The sequence below is a fragment of the Manis pentadactyla genome, chromosome 5 (genome assembly GCF_030020395.1).
Source record: "Manis pentadactyla isolate mManPen7 chromosome 5, mManPen7.hap1, whole genome shotgun sequence".
In the NCBI taxonomy this organism is placed as follows: Eukaryota; Metazoa; Chordata; class Mammalia; order Pholidota; family Manidae; genus Manis; species Manis pentadactyla.
In genome coordinates this window covers 88,757,357-88,779,762 of record NC_080023.1, presented here as the reverse complement: position 1 = coordinate 88,779,762, position 22,406 = coordinate 88,757,357, and the positions used below count along the sequence as shown (strand labels likewise).

The window sequence follows — 22,406 nt, the reverse complement described above, 5'->3', positions numbered from 1 at the left end:
CCAACTCAAGATTTTTTAGGGAAAAACAACTTACCAGTAGAACCTTAGGAAACCATTTTTAGATTAAGAATTTTAGAAACAATGCTGTAAAATGTAAATTTTTCTGTCATGTAAATGTGTTACGAATTTCTGTTGTACATGTCTTATATGTTATGTTAAAGACAGTAGCCCTCTGAAAAGCAGCAGTCATTATTTTATTCCTTAGTAATATATGTAACAGTATACATTATAGAGATCTAATCTTAAATTGTAATGCCATATTAACACATTTTATATGGACAATGAAAGTCCACTTTATTTTGGTTTTTAAAGGAAACCACTAAATGTAATCTTTTTTCTATTCCAAAGAAGCATCTTTAGTTAAATGAAATGTTTGGACAAAATATGCCTGAACTCGTAGAGGACAATTCTGAGCTATTTCCAAATGAATGTTTAGTGTCCCAGGACATTGTGTTACAGAAAAAGTTATCTTCAATGCCTGCCTTATCTAAGCAAAAATCAGCAACTAAAAATATTTACATCTTGGCTCAGAATATGGAATGCATTCCCCTTTCATCATCCAAATGATTGAGCGATCCAAAAATATTTCCTCATTCAAGTATCAAGAGCAATCATGTAGGATTGTTTTAAAATAATTATACTTCAATGTTTGAGCAAAACAATAAAAATAACAAACCTAGATACTTCATTTTCTACAGGCTATATGGAAGTTCTTTTTAGCCCGTGATTTTGAAAAACTTCTCAATAGTTACATGTGAATCTGAGAAGAAAATGTTCCTCATCAGCGTCCACTATTTGTATAACTAAATGCTTTGCAATGTAATTTGTAATCACAAATGTATACACTCCTGGAGGGCTAGTACATTGTAGTAGTTAGAAGTATGGACCCCAGAACCAGACAGGTTTGAATCCCAGTCCTGCCACTTATACTGGCAATGTGACCTGGGCTGAATTACTTAACCTCCTTTGGCTACAGTGCCCTCATAATGGTGTATCAAATAAGTTACCACATATAAAACATTTAGGACAATGTCTGGCATGTATTCATTCAATAAAATATAATATTATCATGTTGATCAGGTTTTTTCCTTTCAAAACATTGAAAAAAGACTCACATCAAAGACAGTTGGCTGCTAATCAATCAATTCCTGGTTGTATATTTAGTATACTCTTTAGTATGCATGTATGTATATCTATGTGTATATATACATATATATATACACACACTATATATGCTATATATAATACTATATATCATAGTACACATGTATAAACTGTATAATCAATATGGCATATATGTGTGTGTATATACATGCATGTATATACAAAAGAGAGACATGAAAACCAAAAAATACTTGAGACAAGATATGTAATGGAGTAAAATAAAATATGGCAAATTGAAAAAATCTTATCCTTAGAGCCAATCTTTTATGATAAAAATCACATTTACCCTTTCAAAGATCTCCACTTTTAAGTAATTGACAGTTGGAACTTGGGCTGTTTTGCTGTTTCTGTTTGGTTAGTGTTTCCTTCAACATTTATTCTGCATAATACATTTGAAATAATCTTGTTAGGAAGCACAGTCTTCTTTAAAACCTGATACAGTATCAGTTCACATAGTCTGGAGGGTTCTTCATTTCTAGGTCAGCATTTTGTAATGTCAGTTTTATGAGGTAGTCGATCAACAACTTGCCAGAAAAAAAATGTCAAAAGACTTATTTTCTTAAGCATAAGTCATCTTCCCAAGGTAGTTAGCTGGCACATACCCTTTCTGCCCTTGAGCTTCAGCTAGCCACCATTCTTTATTGCCACTTAGGTCACAGAATCTAATTATATGGACTCTTTGGTATTCTTGAAGGCTGAGTTCATGGTCACTCCGTGCTTGAAAGGCATGAACTGCATAGAAAATCTAGACAAAGAAGCAGATGATTTTATTGGAAGCAGAACTTAAATATTTAGACAAACACAAAGATACCCGAGATTTTAGAAGTAATGCTAAACTTGTCTTATTTTTTTCAAAATCACATTCCCCAATTCCTTCTATTGGATTTATTTTGCTGAAATATGGCCCAGATGAGAATACAGTGAAATGGGCATTCTTAGCCTATTGGGAGTAGTCTAAAGGCAATTTGGCAATTTCTATTAAAAGACTTGTAGAATATTTTTTATTCAATAATAGCTCTAAGAATCTCATACAGAGAAACATTAACAGATTGTTTGCACAGTAACGTTACTGTTACACTAATTTTTTTTTTCTTTATGGGTAGTTTCTGTCAACAATAACAAAAAAGTTCTGAAAATGGATAGTGGTGATGGCTGCATGATATTGTATATATAGTTAATGTCAACGAATTATATACTTTATTTTTTATTTTTTTTTTAGGAGAGCAAGGTACAGGCTTTTATTTAGAAATAAAGTGAGAGAATAGAGCTCCTGGCTCACACCAGGAGGGGACAAGAGAGCCCTGTTACACTAAATTTTAAGGTGAAAGTGGCAGGGAAATGCAAATAACACTAAAGGAGAAGAGTAAATTCAAGAACCTTACAATAAGAAAATTTGTAGTCAGTAAAAATGATGTTTTCTGAGACTAATATAAGCAAATGCTTATGATAAAATAGTAAAAGAAGATATAAGATTAGATGTATAAATCTAATACTGTTAGTTTCTTTGGCAGAATTAGAGGTGGTTTTCATTTTATTTGTTTCTTATTTTCTAACCGTTTATAATGACAATATTAAATTTATAATTACAAATTATTTTAAGTGACCTAGAGGGAATTAATAAAATATAGTTCAGTCAAAAGAAATTTTTCTCTGAACTTAAAAGAATATTTTGTGATTATTAGATGCATAAGAAACTCCTAATAAATAAGTGGTTAGTCCCTCTTCCACTAAAATCCTTAGACTGATAAGAACGTTTAGTTATGGTATAAAATTAAGCAGTTGACTAACAACATATTCATTAATTCATTTAACCAAAATTTATTAAATGCCAAATATTATCAGAGATCCAGCTAGGGAAAAGAAAATACCCCCCCCCCAAAAGGTACACACACACACAAAAAAAGCAGCAACACCACCATACACATATGGTTTTATCAGCTAATTGTGTGACCTGGTTTTTGATAGAAGTAGCCTTTTATATGTGATAAAGTTGGTAAGGAGGATGGGTATGTCATTTTCAAAGGTACAGAGTTGAATTCATGGAGGTGGTACATAGGAAAGACAAGCAGATTGATTTTCTTAAAATTGAAGGTCAGTGTAAAAGAGATTATGAGAAATAATTTACCTGTTGAGCAGTAAAAGAGACGGGGCAATGTGGAGAGGGGATTATACTTACAGCTTAAGCTGGCCTTTAGATTTGGAGCTGTTACTTAATTTATAAAATTCTGATACCATTGATTTGTGTATCATCTCAACAGCTCTAGCATGAGCCCCCACCTCAAAGAGGAAGCACATTCAAACTTTTCTCCATTTGCCACATCATGGTACACAGTATGAATTCAAATGTATATTGTTTTGACTTGAAAGTTAGGTTGAAAGGCTTGGATATCAAAAGAACAAACAAGAGCTCATCTTGTATCATAGAAGAGACATATAAGACGTTGAACATAAATTATTTTGTAAATTAAAAACAAAGAAGAAACCAGAAAGGAAAGTGCTGTAATTCTTGAGCAATGCAGTGGCAGCAGGAATGACCACCAGTGACAGCGCTCTTGACTATCTACATGTCAAATGTTCTTTATCCTGTGAGTTGTGACTTGGAGAAATAACGTGCTTTTCACCATAGAGCTAGTTGTTGCTGATAGGACTGTATCTTCTAAGTCCAAATCCTGTGTTTAGTCCATTTCTCATAGTACTTTAGGAACCAAACTCTTTTTCAGAAACAATGTATAGAGAATATTCTTGTGGAGAGGAAATAATGGCACTATTACGTCGCTGGTGCTGGTTTCGTCGTTTAGAAAGTGAAAACATTGACTAGATCCACAAGAGCAGAGAGGACTTGGTTTGCTTACCTCTCAGGAATACAATGTACCATAATACAACTTCTGAAATCATCTGTAAGAATCTATCTCAGCAGTTGCTAGCCATTTTTTATAAGTTTTGTACATAATATATATATGCTTTACCAACGCAGCTGCAGATTTCTGTAGCAGGCTGAATTACCGACTAATACCTAGATACTTGTCCTGGTCTTCCCCTTTAGCACGTGTTCTCTCAAGGGGAATATAAAATCTTCCATGTACATTTATTTGTTATGGACATAGCAGAGCTTATATTTTAAACACTAAATATAGATTCTCAAGAAATTGTAAAGTATAAAATTATACTTTCAATACTTAAGGTGATCATGTTCAGAAATTAGGGTGAGCATTTTTCAGCTTTATATATATGTTTATGCTTCCCATTTAACATAAAGTACTCAGAATTGAACTAAATCGGCTCTTAAAGAGACAGCAGTTGATAACGTTACATTACAAGTTAGACGTTTTCAACTTGTTATAAATTTAAGAACTGAAGGATCTAACTTTCAATCTTAACGTGTTTTGGTCCAGACACATTAATTAAAAGTTTATTAATTTAAGCTATAATCATCTGATTTGTTTCTCTTTTTCCTTGGCACTCATTAAAATATATTTCATTGGTTGCCTTTGCACTCTAAAGGTCTCACTCATTTTATGTACAATATTCTGTGAATACAACCCAGTTCTCCACAGCATTTACTTTCTAAAAGAGTAGCATTCTGTGTTATATGACTGACTCACTCCCAGTTTCTTACCCACTGCTTGTAACTGCCAGATCTCTTCGGTCAGCCGTGCCTTATTCTGTATTCATGCATTTAATTATTCCCCCCGTAGTGAGCCACATTACCTTTCTTCACTGAATCTCATTTTATTGATTTCATCCCAGTTCTTCAATTACAACAAAAATAATAATCCATTTTAATCTCCTTTTCCAAAACTAAAAAGCTATAAAACCAGCATTTACAGTATTATGTCATAAGTAGTTCAGGAAGCCAAGATAGTTATATTGCATGAAAACTGCTCATTCTTCCCTCTAATGCTCTAAGAGCAAGATTTCAGGTTCTTCAGTTAACAATTATGTATTATTATTACACAAGTCTTTCTTTTTTATTACTGAAGTATCATTGATACACTGTCTTACACACAAGTCATTTGTATAAAGAAATAACTTTAATAAACATAAACAAATCACCTAACTGCATTAATAGTTGTATTTCCTTCGCTTCCTCCTCCTCCTCCTCTTTCTACCTACCTACCTGAAGTGACAATAAACATGGGATTATAGAATACATAGTTTTTGCAGCCTGCTTTTTTACTTCAAAGTAGATTTGAAAGTCTTTTCATGCCTGTAAATAGCTCTCTAAAGGATCTTTAATGACCACTTAAATACATATGTTACAGCCTGCTGACTTTTGAAGCACTTTCTAAACAAAGACACAGGCACATAGCATTATCACTGTAAGTAGCTAAAAAGGTAAAGATGAAAGACCACACTATGAATTTAACATTAGCAACAAAACATTTCAGAAGTCAAAAAGAATATCTCAGTATTATTTATCTGGAAAAGGAAAAGAGCTTTGATTCTCAGACAATGAACTTCCCTCTGAAGCTGGATTTCAGCCATGATGAAGCCTGGTCCTCCGAGAAGTAGCAGAGAATACATGCAGTAGCCCCTGGTGCTGCCTGCCAAACAAGGCGTCTTAGACACTGATAGGCAGAAGGCTAAGAAGCTAGACTCGGGATTCCCACTGCCAGTAAGCGTCCTATTTAATTCCCTATGTGAATATCATGGGAGTTTACTCCTGTTGTTAGGTATGTTACATAGCAAAGGCAAAGAGATTTTGTAGAGGTGCCCAGTAAGTTCTCGAATAAGCTGACTTCGAGTTAGTCAAAGATCATCCTGAGTGTGCCCGATATAATCAGGGGAGCCACTGAAAAGTGAGTTCTGGCTGCCTCTGAAGGGAGAAATTTAAAACTAAGAGATGCTTACCTACTGGCCTTGAGGAAGCAAAGAGCCATGCTGTAAACTGCCTGCAGAGACAGCCTTGTGGCAGGGATCTGACAGTAGCCTCTAGTTAATGAAAGTGGTCCTCAGCTGATGGCCAGCAAGGAAATGGAGGCCTCAGTCTTACTGGAATAAGGAGCTGAACTTTGCCAACAACCATGAGCTTGGAAGAGAAGCCCAAGTTTCAGAAAGGATCGCAGCCCAGCAAACTTCTAGATGACAGCTATGTAAGATGCAAAGCAAGCACCCAGCTAAGCTGTGCCTGGACTTCTGACCATGGGAATGGTGAGATAAATAATTTATGCTGTTTTAAGCCACTTCGTTTGTGATATTATGTTACACAGCATAGAAAACTAATAAAAGCATACCATTGCTCTTTGATGGGCAAAAGGAGAGAAAGCATATTCATTTGACTGCCTTTGTTATATTCAAAAACATTCAGAGTAAGTTCATGTCTGTGTGGGATGTACACGGAGGACTCTGAATGAATTGGTTCTTAGGCCCCAATAAGTAGAGTGACCATATCTCTGAATTACAACAGTTACAGTTCCTCATTCAGTAAGCACTCTCTTTTATTAACAAAAATTTCCCATTATAGATAATAAGTTATATTTTCATCTTACCCTTAATTCTTGCTGTCTTTCCAATGGGTTTCAGCCCTGGGCAAGTTCGCTATGGATTCAATGTGACCAAAGAAATTGACAGCAAAACATTCTTGGGGTGAAAGGGTTATACCCAACTTTGTTTCCAGGTGGCAGATCAGTCACTAAAATCCCGTTCACTCTGAACGAGTCTGTATGCAGCAAGCTGGTCTCTGCCTCTGGGCCCCTCTGTCTACACAGCCATCCTCTGGGCCCCTCTGTCCACACAGTTGTCCTCTGGACCTCTCTGCCTGCACAGCCATCCTCTGGGCCTCTGTCCTCGGTGCTGTCACCACTCCAGCCTCTGCTCTGCTCTCCTGTAGCCTTGCTGCACTGCCACTGTGTCACGCCCAGAGCACTGGGCAGAGCTCTTTGTATAGAGTCAACAGCCATATATTGCCCACAGGTGTGCAGTGAGCTAGTTAACCAGGGCCAGGTGAGAATCCTGGCCACAGGAACTCTCATTTTATCCACACTTACCCACTAGAGCCATTCTAGAAATTGTTGGAGGCTCTTTATCCAGTAACTTTTTTATTGGGTGGGAGAATGGATAAGTAAGTTGAGCCTCTAGAGCAATGGCTTCTAACCTTTTAAAGCCTGTTGAAAGCTTTGTATTTCTCATCCTATAGTTATGCACATAAGCAGAAAACTCCCAACAGATTTGAGGGGATTCAGGAATCTTCCCAAAGACCATTCACAGACTCCTTTGATTCTTGGAGCCCAGGTTAAAAACTCTGCTTTAGTGTAAAAATCACAGAGCCACTAGTCTTAAGTCAGCCTGAACTTGCCTATTTGTGACTGATTTTTAGACCCCAATGATGCCATCTGAATATCAGGTATAGGCCAAGGTTATCCATTCACCAGTCCTTGTCCACTACAACCATCAATAACACTAGAGTATAGCCTACAATACCCCCTGGGCAACATGCTACTGCAATTCTGGAAGAAAGCAATAGAAGAATTGTGGCCACAGTAGGAAAGGATAGGGAAAGAAATGGTGACTTAGTGTGGCATCCCATTAAGCCAGTACAGGTTTCAGCTGATGTTACAGTGAGATGTCACTTCACACCCACTAGGATAGGAATAATAAAATAGACAGACGATAGGTGAGGACGTGGAGAAACTGCAACTCGCAGCCCTCATACATTGCTGGTGGGTATGCAAAATGGTGCAGCCACTTTGAAAAACAGTTTGGCAGTTTCTTAAAAAATTAAACATAAGTTTATCATACCAGCAAGCAATTCTACTCCTAAGATCTCTCAAAAAAAATAAATTCTCACAAAGATTTATACACAAGGTATAACAACATTATCTATAATAGAAATTACCCAAAATGTCTCTCAACTGGTGAAAGGATAAGCAAAATATGGTATATCCATAGAATGAAATACTATTAGGCAATAAAAAACAACAAACTACATAAATATCCTACAACATAGATGAACCTCAAAAATGTTAAAGAAGCCAGCTGCAAAACACTACTTACTGTATGATTACATTGATGAGAAATATACAGAAAAAGGCAAATCTAGGGAGAGAGAAAGTAAATTGGTGACTTTACTAAGTGGGAAAATGGGATGACTGCAAATGGGTACAAAGGATTTTGGGGGTGAAGGAAATGTCCCAAAATTGGATTGGGGTGATAGTTGCACAACTCTGTAAATCTATTAAAAGTCACTGAACTATACAGCTAAAATGGATGGACTTTATGGCATGTAAAAAAAAATATTAAGACCTTAATAAAGATGTTTTTAGAAAATAATTCATCATGAATTGGACAGCAATCAATTTATCATTGATGAAAGAAACTAAATAGATATTTTTGAAGAGAAGTATTGCAATGTCTATCAAGACTTAATATATATATATTTATATTCTACATATATATATACTTATACATATGTATATATATGTTATATATACATATATATATATATGAATATATACACACACACTCTTTGGCCCTCTAGTATTTTTAGGAATTTGCCCTACATATATACTTATATAAGTGCACAAAAATAGATGAACACAAGGATCTTGCCTGAAATATTATTTGAAACTTTTAATGATCCCAAGTATTCTAAATGCTTATTATTAAGGTAGTAGTTACATAATTATAAGATATCAACAAAAAAAATAACATGCAGAATTTTTTAAGGAAGAAGGTAGATTTTTTGGTAGTGATAAAAAAATTATGTAACATGATACATATGATACATGTTATCACTTGCATGAATACATGTGTTTGTATATGCAGACAGTGTTTGGAGAGATATGCTCTAATATTATCTCTGAAGAGTAGGACTGGGGGAGAAGGAAATAAAGACCTTTACTTTAAATTTATGTGTATCTTTCCACCTATTCTAACTTTTCACAATTAGCATGTAAAAAAGTTATTACTATAGTAATAATAATATATTAATTATTAATATATATCAATTATATGTATTATATAAATATACAATATTTATAAACAATATAAATATATACATATATTTATATATAAATAAAAATATTATATTTATAAAAGTATCCCTTATTAAAAATGATATTTAAATTAATTAATAAAAAACCTCTAAAGGAAAAATCAAGTTAAAAAAAAGAACCAGTTGGTCACAGCTTGGAGATCAACAGTTAAATGTATTAAAAGTTTCTGAAGGAATGAAAAGGAACCCTACATTTTCATTAACTTACCATTTTGTGAAAGGATCATCCACTAGCCTTTGCACTAGTGCATTATGGAAAAGGTAGTTCTTAAAGGTTTCATTATATAGTATATGGGATAATACAAGAGATTAAATATAATTAATTACCACATAGCTCAATGAAGATACTGCTTTTAGAGGAATCGTGAACACTTTTCCACATGGTACTGATGGAGGCAGTCTGTTCAATACTGAACTGTTTTCCTCTGATGGGGGAGGATAAAGAGACCATCTTTGCATCCCTCCAAGCACATATACAGCTGGGTAATAATAACAGCAGCTACTATTTATTGTCTACTCTATGCTGGGTACTCTACATATACACAACTCTCCAATCCTCACATCAACTCTGCACAGTAGGAATTACTATCCTGTTTTCCTCATTTGAGGTAGCAGGCTCAGAAAATAATATTCCTTGCAAAAAGTGCATGGAGAGTACGTGTCAATAGAGGTAGGTCTCCCTGATGTTGAACTGACACTCCCCCACCATGTCTCACAGTAAGAGAGAGCACTGTTGGAAGAATGTCTTTTATGATTTGGACAACCAAGCATTTTTGTATCAAGGTTCAAATTCTTACCTGTTCATCTACCTCTTGAAAACTGTCAACATCAGTGCCATTTGTTTCAAACTTCCCATATGCGCCACTAAGAGATGAGCTGCTATCACTTACGCTACCCTCTGGGGTGCCTGGTACACTGTCGCTAGCTGGCCGTGAAGACACAAAGAGGCTGATGTTATCAAAATCATCATCACAGAACCTGTTCTCAGCATCCTCCTTCTGCACTTTTGCTGGATTGTAGGGTTTTAGGAAGCAGGAATAAACATATCCTTTTATAACTGGTAAGAAATAAAAGGAAAGAAGAAACAAGATTGTTAGGTACTCTTTCCAAACATTTGTGTTCAGAAAAAGGCACAGAGGCCCCTGGGAAAATCTCAACTTGAAAAGAGCAGGTAGTACCGTGCATCTTATGCAAAAAACTTACTTCCTGTATCAACAAGCCACCTGCTTGTACTCCCCAGTGGATCTTTCTGTTCCATCACAGCCACCAACTCCCCTTCCAGAAGATTGATGTCATATTCTTGTGTGGCATTGCACTTGCGCTTAGCTTGATAGAGTTCCTCTGAACTGTATGTGGATAGAAGTTTGGAGCGGTGAATGTCAGTTTGACGTGGCACTTCTGGCTGGGAGAAGTAAGGAAAAATTTTTGTTTAGATAGATGTATAATAAAATCCTCACTGAGCTGGCAAATATTTCTTCTCTGGAGAGTTTTTAAATGTTGCATCCATACATTGATTTGGGATTTTTTCAGTGTTGAATAGGTCTGGTTGTTATTGTGAAGTATTCAACTGAATTATGCAGTGGAAAATTCTCTAGTTAGCACATGAGGGCAGTGTTGTAGAGAAGAAAGAAAATTCAACTGAGAATACAAAGGCAGAGGTTCTAATCCCTCTTTGATGGAATACTTTTTCTTTGCCATACTGTAGATGTTCCCTTGCATATTAAGCAGTTGATAAATAATATTGAATTAAGTAAAAAGACATGTGCATGTCTTTTCCTGGGAAATAATATCAGTAAACTAGGCAGGAGTTAAGAGACCTGGACCCCATCCCAGCCCTGACACTACTGACTTTGAGAAAGCCACTTGATCTCTGAAACATGGAATTCCTTAGCTAGAAAAATGAAAGGGTTGAACTGTGTGATTTTGCTCTATAAAATTCCATTCATTCAACAGATATTTATAGAGTGCCTATCTGGAGACTATTTTAAGAGCTTGGACTACATCACATACAAAACAGATAAAAATCTATGACTTTACAGAGCTCATAGTATAGTACGTAGAAATAGACAAGAAATTCTATATATAATATGTAGATAAGTTAGAGGATACTAGAATGCTATAAGTGATGGAAAATAATTACTATGATTTGAACAAGACAAAGTGATTGTCACCATTGTCATGAATCCTACCATACTCACCAGAATTTGCACAGGCTTCTTCTTTTCAAAACTAAGTTTCCTCTCAATAAAGGTGACACTGTTGTCCTTTACAAAATTCAGATTTTGAACCTCTTCTAAAACTTGATTCTGAATTTCAGAGATGCTTGAAGCCAAAAGTGGTACCTATAGATAGAAATGATATGACATTGTTCCTGGACTACTACTTAACCATAGTAGGTATCAAATTTAGTAGAGTTGTGATGGACAGTTGTGAAAGTGTTAGCACCACAGTGTAAAATTAGGTCACTATTAGGATTTCTAGATAAAAATGGTCTAAATTTGCTGTCTCCAGAAACTCCACTAAAATGATAGGAATCATTTTTTTAAAGGTTCAAGCAAGCCTCAATAAAAGGAGAACCGATGAGAGAAAAACATCAATAAAAATTTGGAAGAAAAGCTCAGGTATTGATAGCATCAGTCACCTCCATATTAAGGTGGGATAGTTGTGAAGGGGAAAGAGGCTAAAACAAGAAACACTGGTTAAGAGCCTGTGATGGTTTTAAAACAAATCAGCAAATTCTTTGACAAGCTTCCCATCAAGAGGTGACATCTATGTCCCCTCCCCTCAAAACTGGGTAGAATTTTAGGATTGTCTCAGTGAATAGATACTGGAATGAATAGAAAAGTAGAAGTGATGCTGTCTGGTTTTCAAGATCAGACTGAAAAAAGACCACGCTGTTTCTGTGGGTTTTGCTTGGGACACTCACTCTGAGAGGCTCTAGTAGCCATGGAAGAAGTCCAGCTGCATTGTGACAACCATATGAAAAGACCATGTCCAAAGACCAGAGAGAGGGGGAACAACTGAAGTAGCCCCCAGCTGTCTGAGTCTTCCATCATCCCATCATTAACCTCAGATACGGGCCTGAGAAAGTCTTTGAGACAACTCTAGCCCCTGCTGTTATCTGACTGCAACCTCCTGAGAGACTCTTAGAGTGACTGTCCTGAGCCCGCGAACTCCCAGGACCATGAGAGACAATAATACTAAGTGACTATTGGTTGGTTCCTCTCACCATCTTCAGGGTTATTTGTTAAGCAGTTATAGAGGCTGAAACTATTTTTGAAGCAGTTGGATTCCCAGATTCTTTCTACATTTCAGTGAAGCTGGTGATTGCCTCTCCCCTACCTTGGCAGAGAATGAAGATTTCTTCTTTGCAAATGGTAAAACAGAAAGTCTCTAGACTGGGGACATTAGACACAAATAAGGGCAAGGGGACCCATTTTAGCAAGAGGGTAACTAAATGAGTGGATGTACACTGGACCCAGAGACAGGACCCTCCCTAGCCAGATCTAACAGTCAACCATTACTCTGTAGTATGAAGATTTGAAGAATCATCTTTGGAGATTTTGACCAACCCAAGAGGAAAGATCTGAAGATGCTATTGTCAAGTGTTCCCAAATGATTGACAGTCAGATTACTCTATACAACAGTGAAGCTCATAGTTTTCAACTCCTACCTACATGCTCAATGTTGCCAGTTATTCCTCAGTTCTCTATCTTAATCTCTTTAGTGGTGGATTATCAAGTATATCAGACATCCAATGCATGGCTCTAATATAAAAAAAAAGCATCTGATAAAAAGAAAAGCAATGTCTTAATTTTAAGAAAGAAAAAAGGACTTTGAAAGTTAGAATTATGAAAACAGAAATAAAAATACATCAAAAGATGAGCCTGAAAATTAAGTTAGGAAAATACCTTAGAAAGTAGAGCAAAGTAATAAAGAAAAGATTAAGTGGGAAAAAAATAACAAAATTAGAGGAACAACCCAGGAGGTTCAAAAAGAGAAAACAGAGAGAAAAATCATTAATGATACAGTCAAAGAAAGTTTCTGGAAGCAGAAGACCAGTTTTCAAGTTGAAATTTTCCCACCAAGTGTCCAATACCCCAAGGCACATCATTACTAAGTTTCAAACTGCTTGGGACAATAAGAAAATTCTATAATCTTAGAATGGGACAGGATGGGGGATGTAGACACTGAGAAATGACTGGTGGTTACCACCGGGGAGGGGTTGGGGTGTGTGGGTAAGAAGGGTGAGGAGGATAAAGGGACACAGAAATTCTCAATCATAATTTGGTCACCAGGATAGCAGTACAGCACAGAGAATATAGACACTGATTCTGTAACATCTTTTCTATGTTGACAGGTAATAACAGCACTAGTAAGGATGAGGATTTAATAATATGGGTAACTGTTAAGCCACTGTGTTGTATATTTGAAACCAATATAAGATTGTATATCAATGATATTTCAATTAAAAGAAAAAAGAATCAGAACAGACATCAGAGTTCTCAACAAACAGGGGAAGCTAGAAGACAATGAAACAATAGAATGCCTTCAAATTCAGGAAAGCAACTTAGAATTCTACACAGAACAAATTATCAATTAAATGAGATAGTATATAAAGACATTTTCTGATATTCAAGTGTCAAAATATTAACTTTCCAATTGTCCTTTCTCAAGAAGCCTCTCAAAAATATGCCTACCCAAATAAAGGCATAAAGCAAAAAAGAAGTCAACAGGGGATAAGGAAATGTGAGGTCTCACACAGAACAGAGGTGAAGGGACTCCCCAGAATGATGATGACATGTAATCCCAGGATTAGTTAGTTACCAGATAAAAAGGATAACCAGTTCAGATTGGAGGGGGTCAGAAAGCTCTGACAGATTTCTCCGAGAAACACAATTAGTAGAATACCTCATGCATCTGAATGTCTTAAGAGGTGATTTAGTCAGTTAGCAGATAAAGTTAGGGCAAATGAAAGTTAAGCTAGTGATAAAAGGAAACACAGTTACTAACTTCAGGGAAAACAAGAAATTATGCATGAAAGAAAAATTAATCATAGCACTATATGCTTGAATTTTATGCAGCATTTACTTCGTGTGCTGAGCATCTTGTGTTTGCTTCTTCACATTCATCCTCTTTCCTTTTCCATCCTGCTCTGTGCTCTGGGAGGCTGATCTGTGTGGAATGGATCAATGGCTTCCTTGTGCTCTCCAGCTTCCAGATGGGTTTCATCAATGAGAAGCACCCATATGAAAGCAGAGTGAGGGAGTAAAGTGAGATAAGGATATTTATTTCCTAAGTTTCCTTTCTATGGGACTGACAGATAGCCACAGCTTCTGTCAGGTAACCCTCTCCGCTTACCTCTTTTTACACAGCCCTGTAACCACACCTTCCTCTTGTCCCGTCAATCATAGGTGTTGTGTCTCCTTTGTTTTATGAGCCCTGGGGGAGTGCATGATTCTTAAGGTTTCCCTACGCCATACTCACATTTTTGAAAATAGTCTCTTTATTAAAAATTTTCTTCAAATGTTCAATTGAGGGTGCTATGTTTTTCTTATTGGCATCATGACTAATAAACTAGTCAAATAGTTTAAATGCTGAATATGAACTCAGCCAAATATATGATACTACTGTATTGGCAAGGAAATAGAATGTATGTGACTATATATGTTGTGGGGGCAGAGAGAGAAGAGACAGTTAAATTTTCATTTCTCATAGTGGAACAAATTATGCCTAAAATTGAAAAACAATGAAATGGCAACACAAGAGTATTATTTTTAAGAATTAAGGTAAATACCAAAAGAATAATCTAAAAGAGGAAATAGAATGGGGAAAAATGAATGAGAGACAATTTTTTCTCTTAACTGAACCTTTAAATATCATGTGTACATATAACTAATAAAATTAAAAATCTTTAAATCATGTGCACTCACAATTCTGATAAAAATAAAAACAGAGCTTTGGATCCCTCAAAAAATTAAATATGGAATTGCCATATGATCTAGCTTATCCTACATCTTTGTATATATCCAAATGAATTGAAAGCAGGATGTCTAAGAGAAATGTGCATACTCATGTTCATAGAAGCATTATTCACAATTGCCATGAGGTAGAAGTAATCAAAATGTCCATTGATTGATAAATGGATAAAGAAACTGTGGTACATACATACAATGGCGTATCATCCAGGCCTAAAAAGGAAGCAATCCTATCACATTCTACAACATGGATGAACCTTGAGGATATTATGCTAAGTAAAATAAGCCAGTCACAAAAAAGGCAAATACTGTATGATACTACTTATATGAGATATATAAAGTAGCCAAATTCATAGAAACAGAAAATAGTATGTTGTTTGCCAGGGTGTGGGGGGAGGTGGGGAGTTGGGAACTGTTTAATGAGTACATAGTTTCAATTTTGCAAGATGAAAATGTTCTGGATATCTGTTGCACAGTAATGTGAATATACTTAACACTACTGAACTGTACAGTTAGAGCTGTCCCTTCTAAAACTGTACAGTTAGGATGATAAATTGTACTTGTTTTACAATTAGAAATTTTTTTTAATTGTATACCTTTATTATCCCCATTTTCTTCATATGATAAAATTGAGACACAGAGATAAATTAATTTTCCCAAGGTAGTATAGTGATGAGTGGATTCAGAACAAGTCATTCTGGCGTCAGAGTCTGTTCTCCAACCACTATTCAATTCTGTCTTTCAGAAATATACAGTTAAACTAGATGTTACCATTGCAAAAATTCTGTGAAGGGTATATGGTGTCTCTGTATTATTTCTTATAACTGCGCATGAATCTATAATTATCTCAAAATAAAAAAATTTAAAGATACATAAAAAACATATAAAATATATAATGAAATCAGTTTATTGAGGATAAATTTCTCCAAAATGCTTTCTACTTTAGGGCATTAGTAATTTCTCAAAAACTAGGTATTCTTTGCTTCTGTTCTATTATGGACTATAATGTGAAAGATACTTAGATAATACAAAAGAGAAACTGAAGACATCTTTAGAAATTCTATGATTCAACGTGGGAATCAAAGATAACTAAAGGAACATATCTTTTCTTTGCAGGATTTGTTAATTCCTGCCAAACCTCAACTTTACTGTGAACTTACAAACCTGCCTTCCTCCGTGACCACTTAGGACACACAAAGACTCTCTTCATAAGCCTCAGAATGAAATTATCTAAAGAAATTGAAAATTGAGTGACTTCCATTGAGAAAATATTAAGAACAACAGCAAGTAACTTTTTAATAAATAGTGTTGGGGCAACTGGATAGCAATTAGGAAAAAAATTGCATCCATATTTCATATTATGAATCAGGGTAAAATCTATATAGATCAGAAATTGAGATAAAAAATAGGAACCATAAATATACTAGAGGGAACATGGGTGAATTCATTTGGAGCCTCGAAGCACGGAAGTCCTTTCTAAATATAACTCAAAATCTAGAAATCATAAAATGAAAGATTAATAAATTTGACTACATTAAAAAAATACAAAGTTCTTCATGACAAAATAAAAATACCGCAAACAAGTCCAAATACAAATGGTAAACTGGAAAAAAAAATTCTCATTTATGTCTCAAACAAAAAGCTCATCTCCTAGTGTACATATTGCTTCAAGAAATTGAGAAAAAAAAGACCAGTAACCCAGTAGAGGAGCAAAAAGACCTGAACAGCTAGCTCAGGGGAAGAGAAATAGAAATAGCTGTCAAACGTGGGAAGATTCTCAATCAATCCTACTAATAACTGGAAAATCACAAATTAAAATTACACTTGAAAGCTGTCATCATATGGGCAAAAATCAAAGGAAACCAGCTTCCTCAGATGTTGGAGGTAGGAATCCAAAATGGTACAACATTTAGTAGGGAATCTGGCCATACTGGCAAAATTACATACACATTTACCCTTTGACCCAGTGATTCCCACTTCTGGAAATCTCCCCTAAAGTTGCATCTCAAATGACTGGCATTGTTTGTAATAGGAAAAGACTGAAAATAGTGCAAATATCCATCAACAGGGATGGATTAATACACAAAAGTATACATATCATGATTCCATTTATATGAAATACAAACCAGGTAAAACAGTCTGTAGTAATAGTACAGATCAGAAAAATGGTTAGCTTTGAGGGACTACAGCCTGAGAGTAGTCTTGCGTGACTCAAGTGGAACTAGAAAGAGCTTATATCTAGATTTGGGTGGTGGTTACACAGATGTATATACATGTAAATATTCATTGAGGTGTACACTTCAGACTGATGCACCTTACTGTATATAAGTTATAATTAAATTGTAAAAGTTTAAAAATATGGGACTGATTAGAGAATCAAAACCACAATGAGATCTCACTTCATACCCATAAGGATGGCTATGCTAAAAAAGACATGATGTAAGAAAATTGGAATCTTCGATCATTCCTGTTGAAAGCGTAAAATAGTGCAGACACTTGGGAAAATAGGCTGGCAGTTTTTCAAAAGGTTAAACATAGACTTATCATGTGTTCCACCAATTCCATTCCCAGGTATCTAGTCAAGAGAAATGAAAATATGGTCCACTAACAACTTGTTAATAGCAGCATTTTTCATAATAGCCAAAAAGTGGAAATAACTCAAATGTCCATCAATTGATGAATGAATAAATAAAATGTGGCACAACCATTCAATGGAATGTTATTGGTGACTTGAAAACATTATATTCAATGAAAGAAGCCAGTCACTAAGAATAACATATTTTTAATTCTATGTATATGAAATGGGCAAATCTGTAGAGACTGAAAGAGGATTGGTGGTTGCCTAGGGCTGGGGAGACTGGAGGGAAATGTGGAGTCACTTGGTACAGAGCTTCTTTTGGGAATGATGACTATGTTCCAAAATTGATGTGGGGTCAGTTGCATAACCAAATAATAGGGGGCTTATATTCACTACTGTACAGCTATGCCATAGATGAGCATAAAGCTGTAAAAGAAATGAGGAAGCTCTCATGTACTGACGTAGATGCATCCCCAGGATGTTACTAGCAAGATGCAGAAAGTGCTGTAATATTCTAGTTTTGTGTTGGAAAAAATATATATATATGTATGGAGATAAATATATTTGCATTTATGTTTAATGGCATGAAGCCCTAAATGGATAGAAATAAACTAATAACAATGGGGGTGAGGTGGGGGAGGGGTGGATGGCAAACAGGAGTTTGTATGAGACTGCTTACAAATTTTAAAAAGTTTAGCCTTTCAAACCACATAAGTGTAACACCTGTTTATTCAACTCACCTTACGTCAAAGGATAAGTTAAAAGTTAATTAAATACATATTAAAAATAAAGTAGGGACAATTAATTTTCCTCCAAATGTCCATTAAATATCAAACCAGCTGAATGAGAGCTAATCGAAGTGATGGGCAAAGAAACCAACCTATTTCTTTAAAATTGATATTAGGTTTTAAATATATTTCTTTCTCTTTAAGAAAATAATTATAAAATCATATCCTAATGGGAGGCTAAATGAGAGGGAGTTACTGACCCACGGGCACACTCACGCACTCGGAGTGCACACTCTGCCCAGGGCTGTTTACCACGAGCCTGGATTCTCAGAGGTCCTGTAGGCCAAGGTAGCCCGGGGCTGGGGCTGTGCTTACCGACCCCTCTGTGGAATAAAGCCGCTGTGCCACGAGCATCAGGTCTCTGAGGAGGGTGAGGAAACTGCTCAGGCAGTTGGACAGAATCTTCCGAGCGGCCTGGTTGAACACCTGGAGCTCCTCCACAAGCTGGGCATTGAGGGCCTCATATTCCTTTTTAGCCAAGTCGGACTCATCTCCCGCTGCCCGTCTTAGGTGGCTGTTGTAGTCCAGCAGCTTGTCATAGCGTTTCTGGATGAGCTTTTGAGGCCCTGGGAATAATGACAGCAGGGCTGACAGGGGCGTCAGGACGAACCTCTGTAAGTGGGCTGCCTGCCAAAAGAGAAGAACAATCCAGTTGCAGAGGAATGACCAGTGCTGTCTATCAGCACTTTTACAGAGGAAAACAGAAAAGAATCTAGCCAAGTTTAAGAGGATGCAACATCATTTTGTCTAGAGAAACCTGTTCAAGGACTTCAAACAGGGACTCTAGACTCTAACATGGGACCTGAAGCATGAGCAGGAAGACCACAATGTTAAAACTTGCCAACCTAAATACATCCCACCTTTCTCTTACAGCCAGTGGCTCTACCCTTGGGGTCATCTGCTTCAACACTTTCCCCTCCCCCTGCTTTCTTATCCCAGCACCACTGGAGCTACTCCAGGACTCAGGGTGGGGAGCAGTCTCCAGTCTTTGAACGTTAAGACTGTGCAAATGGAGAGAGGGAGCCAAGATGGCGGCATAAGTAGAGCAGCAGAAATCTACTCCCCAAACCACTTATATTTTTGAAAATACAACAAATACAACTATTCCTAAAATAGAGACCAGAAGACACAGGACAACATCCAGACCACATCCACACCTGCAAGAACCCAGCGCCTCACGAAGGGGGTAAGATACAAGCCCCAGCCCGGTAGGACCCGAACGCCCCTCCCAGGGGGAGGAGAGGAGTCGGAGCGGAGAGGGAGAGGGAGCCCAGGACTGCTAAACACCCAGCCCCAGCCATCTGCACCAGAGCGCAGACACAGTGTGTGCGTGGGGTCCTGGATACTAGGGAAACAGGACAGTAAGACCTGTGAGCAGGTCCCTGCAGCTGGCACCCCAGGAACAAAGAAAAGCAAGTGCTTCTTGGAAGTCTTAAAGGGACAGGGACCCCACAGCTGGACAGAAGCATCCAGAGACACTTAGCCCAGCGCCTGGAAATCCTGGGGAACTCTGGGCACTCTAATCCCCTGGGCAGCAGGGAGCACGGAGGCCCCTCATGGAGATAAAAAGCCTTCCGGCCGTTTCATCTCCAACGGGCCTCTGCCATATTGGAGCAGCAGCCAGAGGCAGGCCATGCCCACAGCAAACATGGAGCTAAACTCCATAGCAGCCGGCAAGAATCAGAAGTCCCATCTCCGTGCAGCTGCCCAGCACAAGCCACTAGAGGTCACTGTTCTCCCAGGAGAAGAAGGCCATAAACCAACAAGAAGGGATGTTCTCCCAGCCATCACTTGTGCCAGCTCCGCAAACTATCTCTATCGCCATGAAAAGGCAGAAAAATTTGATACAGACCAAAATCACAACCCCTGAGAAGGACATAGTCCTAACCAGTCTTCCTGAAAGAGAATTCAAAATAAAAATCATAAACATGTTGATGGAGATGCAGAGAAATATACAAGAGCTAAGGGATGAAGTCCGGAGGGAGATTACAGAAATGAAACAATCTCTGGAAGGATTTATAAGCAGAATGGATAAGATGCAAGAGGCCATTGATGGAATAGAAACCAGAGAACAGGAATGCATAGAAGCTGATGCAGAGAGAGATAAAAGGATCTCAAGGAATGAAACAATATTAAGAGAACTGTGTGACCAATCCAAAAGGAACAATATCTGCATTATAGGGGTACCAGAAGAAGAAGAAGAGAGAGAAAGTGATAGAAAGTGTCTTTGAAGAAATAACTGCTGAGAACTTCCCCAAACTGGGGGAGAAAATAGTTGCTCAGACTACAGAGGCACAAAGAACTCCCAACAGACTAGACCCAAAGAGGACAACACCAAGACACATAATAATTAAAATGGCAAAGAACAAGGACAAGGACAGAGTAATAAAGGCAGCCAGAGACAAAAAAAAAGGTCACCTACAAAGGAAAACCCATCAGGCTATCATCAGACTTCTCAACAGAAACCTAACAGGCCGGAAGAGAATGGCATGATATATTCAATGCAATGAAACAGAAGGGCCTTGAACCAAGGATACTGTATCCAGCACGATTATCATTTAAATATGAAGGAGGGATTAAACAATTCCCAGACAAGCTAACATTGAGGAAATTTGCCTCCCACAAACCACCTCTACAGGGTATTTTAGAGGGACTGCTGTAGATGGGAGCACTCTTAAAAAGAGCACAGAACAAAACACTCAACATATGAAGAATGGAGGAGGAGGAATAAGAAGGGAGAGAAATAAACATCAGACTGTGTTTATAATAGCTCAATAAGCGAGTTAAGATAGACAGTAAGGTAGTAAAGAAGCTAACCTTGAACCTTTGGTAACCACGAATCTAAAGCCTGCAATGGCAATAAGTACATATCTTTCAATAATCACCCTAAATGTAAATGGACTGAATGCACCAATCAAAAGACACAGAGTAACAGAATGGATAAAAAAGCAAGACCCATCTATATGCTGCTTACAAGAAACTCACCTCAAACCCAAAGACATGCACAGATTAAAAGTCAAGGGATGGAAAAAGATATTTCACGCAAACAACAGAGAGAAAAAAGTGCAATACTAGTATCAGACAAAATAGACTTCAAAACAAAGAAAGTAACAAGAGATAAAGAAGGACACTACATAATGATAAAGGGCTCAGTCCAACAAGAGGATATAACCATTATAAACATATATGCACCCAATACAGGAGCACCAATATATGTGAAACAAATACTAACAGAATTAAAGGAGGAAATAGAATGTATGCGTTCATTTTGGGAGACTTTAACACACCGCTCACTCCAAAGGACAGATCCACCAGACAGAAAATAAATAAGGACACAGAGGCACTGAACAACACACTAGAACAGATGGACCTAATAGACATCTATAGAACTCTACATCCAAAAGCAACAGGACACACATTCTTCTCAAGTGCACATGGAACATTCTCCAGAATAGACCACATACTAGGCCACAAAAAGAACCTCAGTAAATTCCAAAAGATTGAAATCCTACCAACCAACTTTTCAGACCACAAAGGTATAAAACTAGAAATAAATTGTACAAAGAAAGCAAAAAGGCTCACAAACATATGGAGGCTTAACAACATGCTCCTAAATAATCAATGGATCAATGACCAAATTAAAATGGAGATCCAGCAATATATGGAAACAAATGACAACAACAACACAAAGCCCCAACTTCTGTGGGACGCAGCAAAAGCAGTCTTAAGAGGAAAGTATATAGCAATCCAGGCAAATTTAAAGAAGGAAGAACGATCCCAAATTAATAGTCTAATGTCACAACTATCAAAATTGGAAAAAGAAGAACAAATGAGGCCTAAGGTCAGCAGACAGCGGGACATAATAAAGATCAAAGAAGAAATAAATAAAATTGAAAAGAATAAAA

The 22,406-nt window shown here is 36.9% G+C and overlaps 1 protein-coding gene across 1 annotated transcript in view; it reads right to left on the bottom strand.

Annotated features, from left to right (window-relative positions):
• Positions 1-1,283: 1,283 nt before the first annotated feature.
• ARHGEF38 (Rho guanine nucleotide exchange factor 38) overlaps positions 1,284-22,406 on the bottom strand; it is a 125,655-nt gene continuing 104,532 nt past the window's right edge. The window contains exons 10-14 of the mRNA XM_036911769.2: positions 18,817-19,128; positions 11,356-11,499; positions 10,361-10,559; positions 9,955-10,214; positions 1,284-1,909 (exon numbers count right to left, since the gene is read on the bottom strand). Of these exons, the coding sequence (XP_036767664.2) occupies positions 1,724-1,909; positions 9,955-10,214; positions 10,361-10,559; positions 11,356-11,499; positions 18,817-19,128 (1,101 nt within the window). The 3' untranslated portion in view covers positions 1,284-1,723. The remainder of the gene's footprint in view (positions 1,910-9,954; positions 10,215-10,360; positions 10,560-11,355; positions 11,500-18,816; positions 19,129-22,406) is intronic.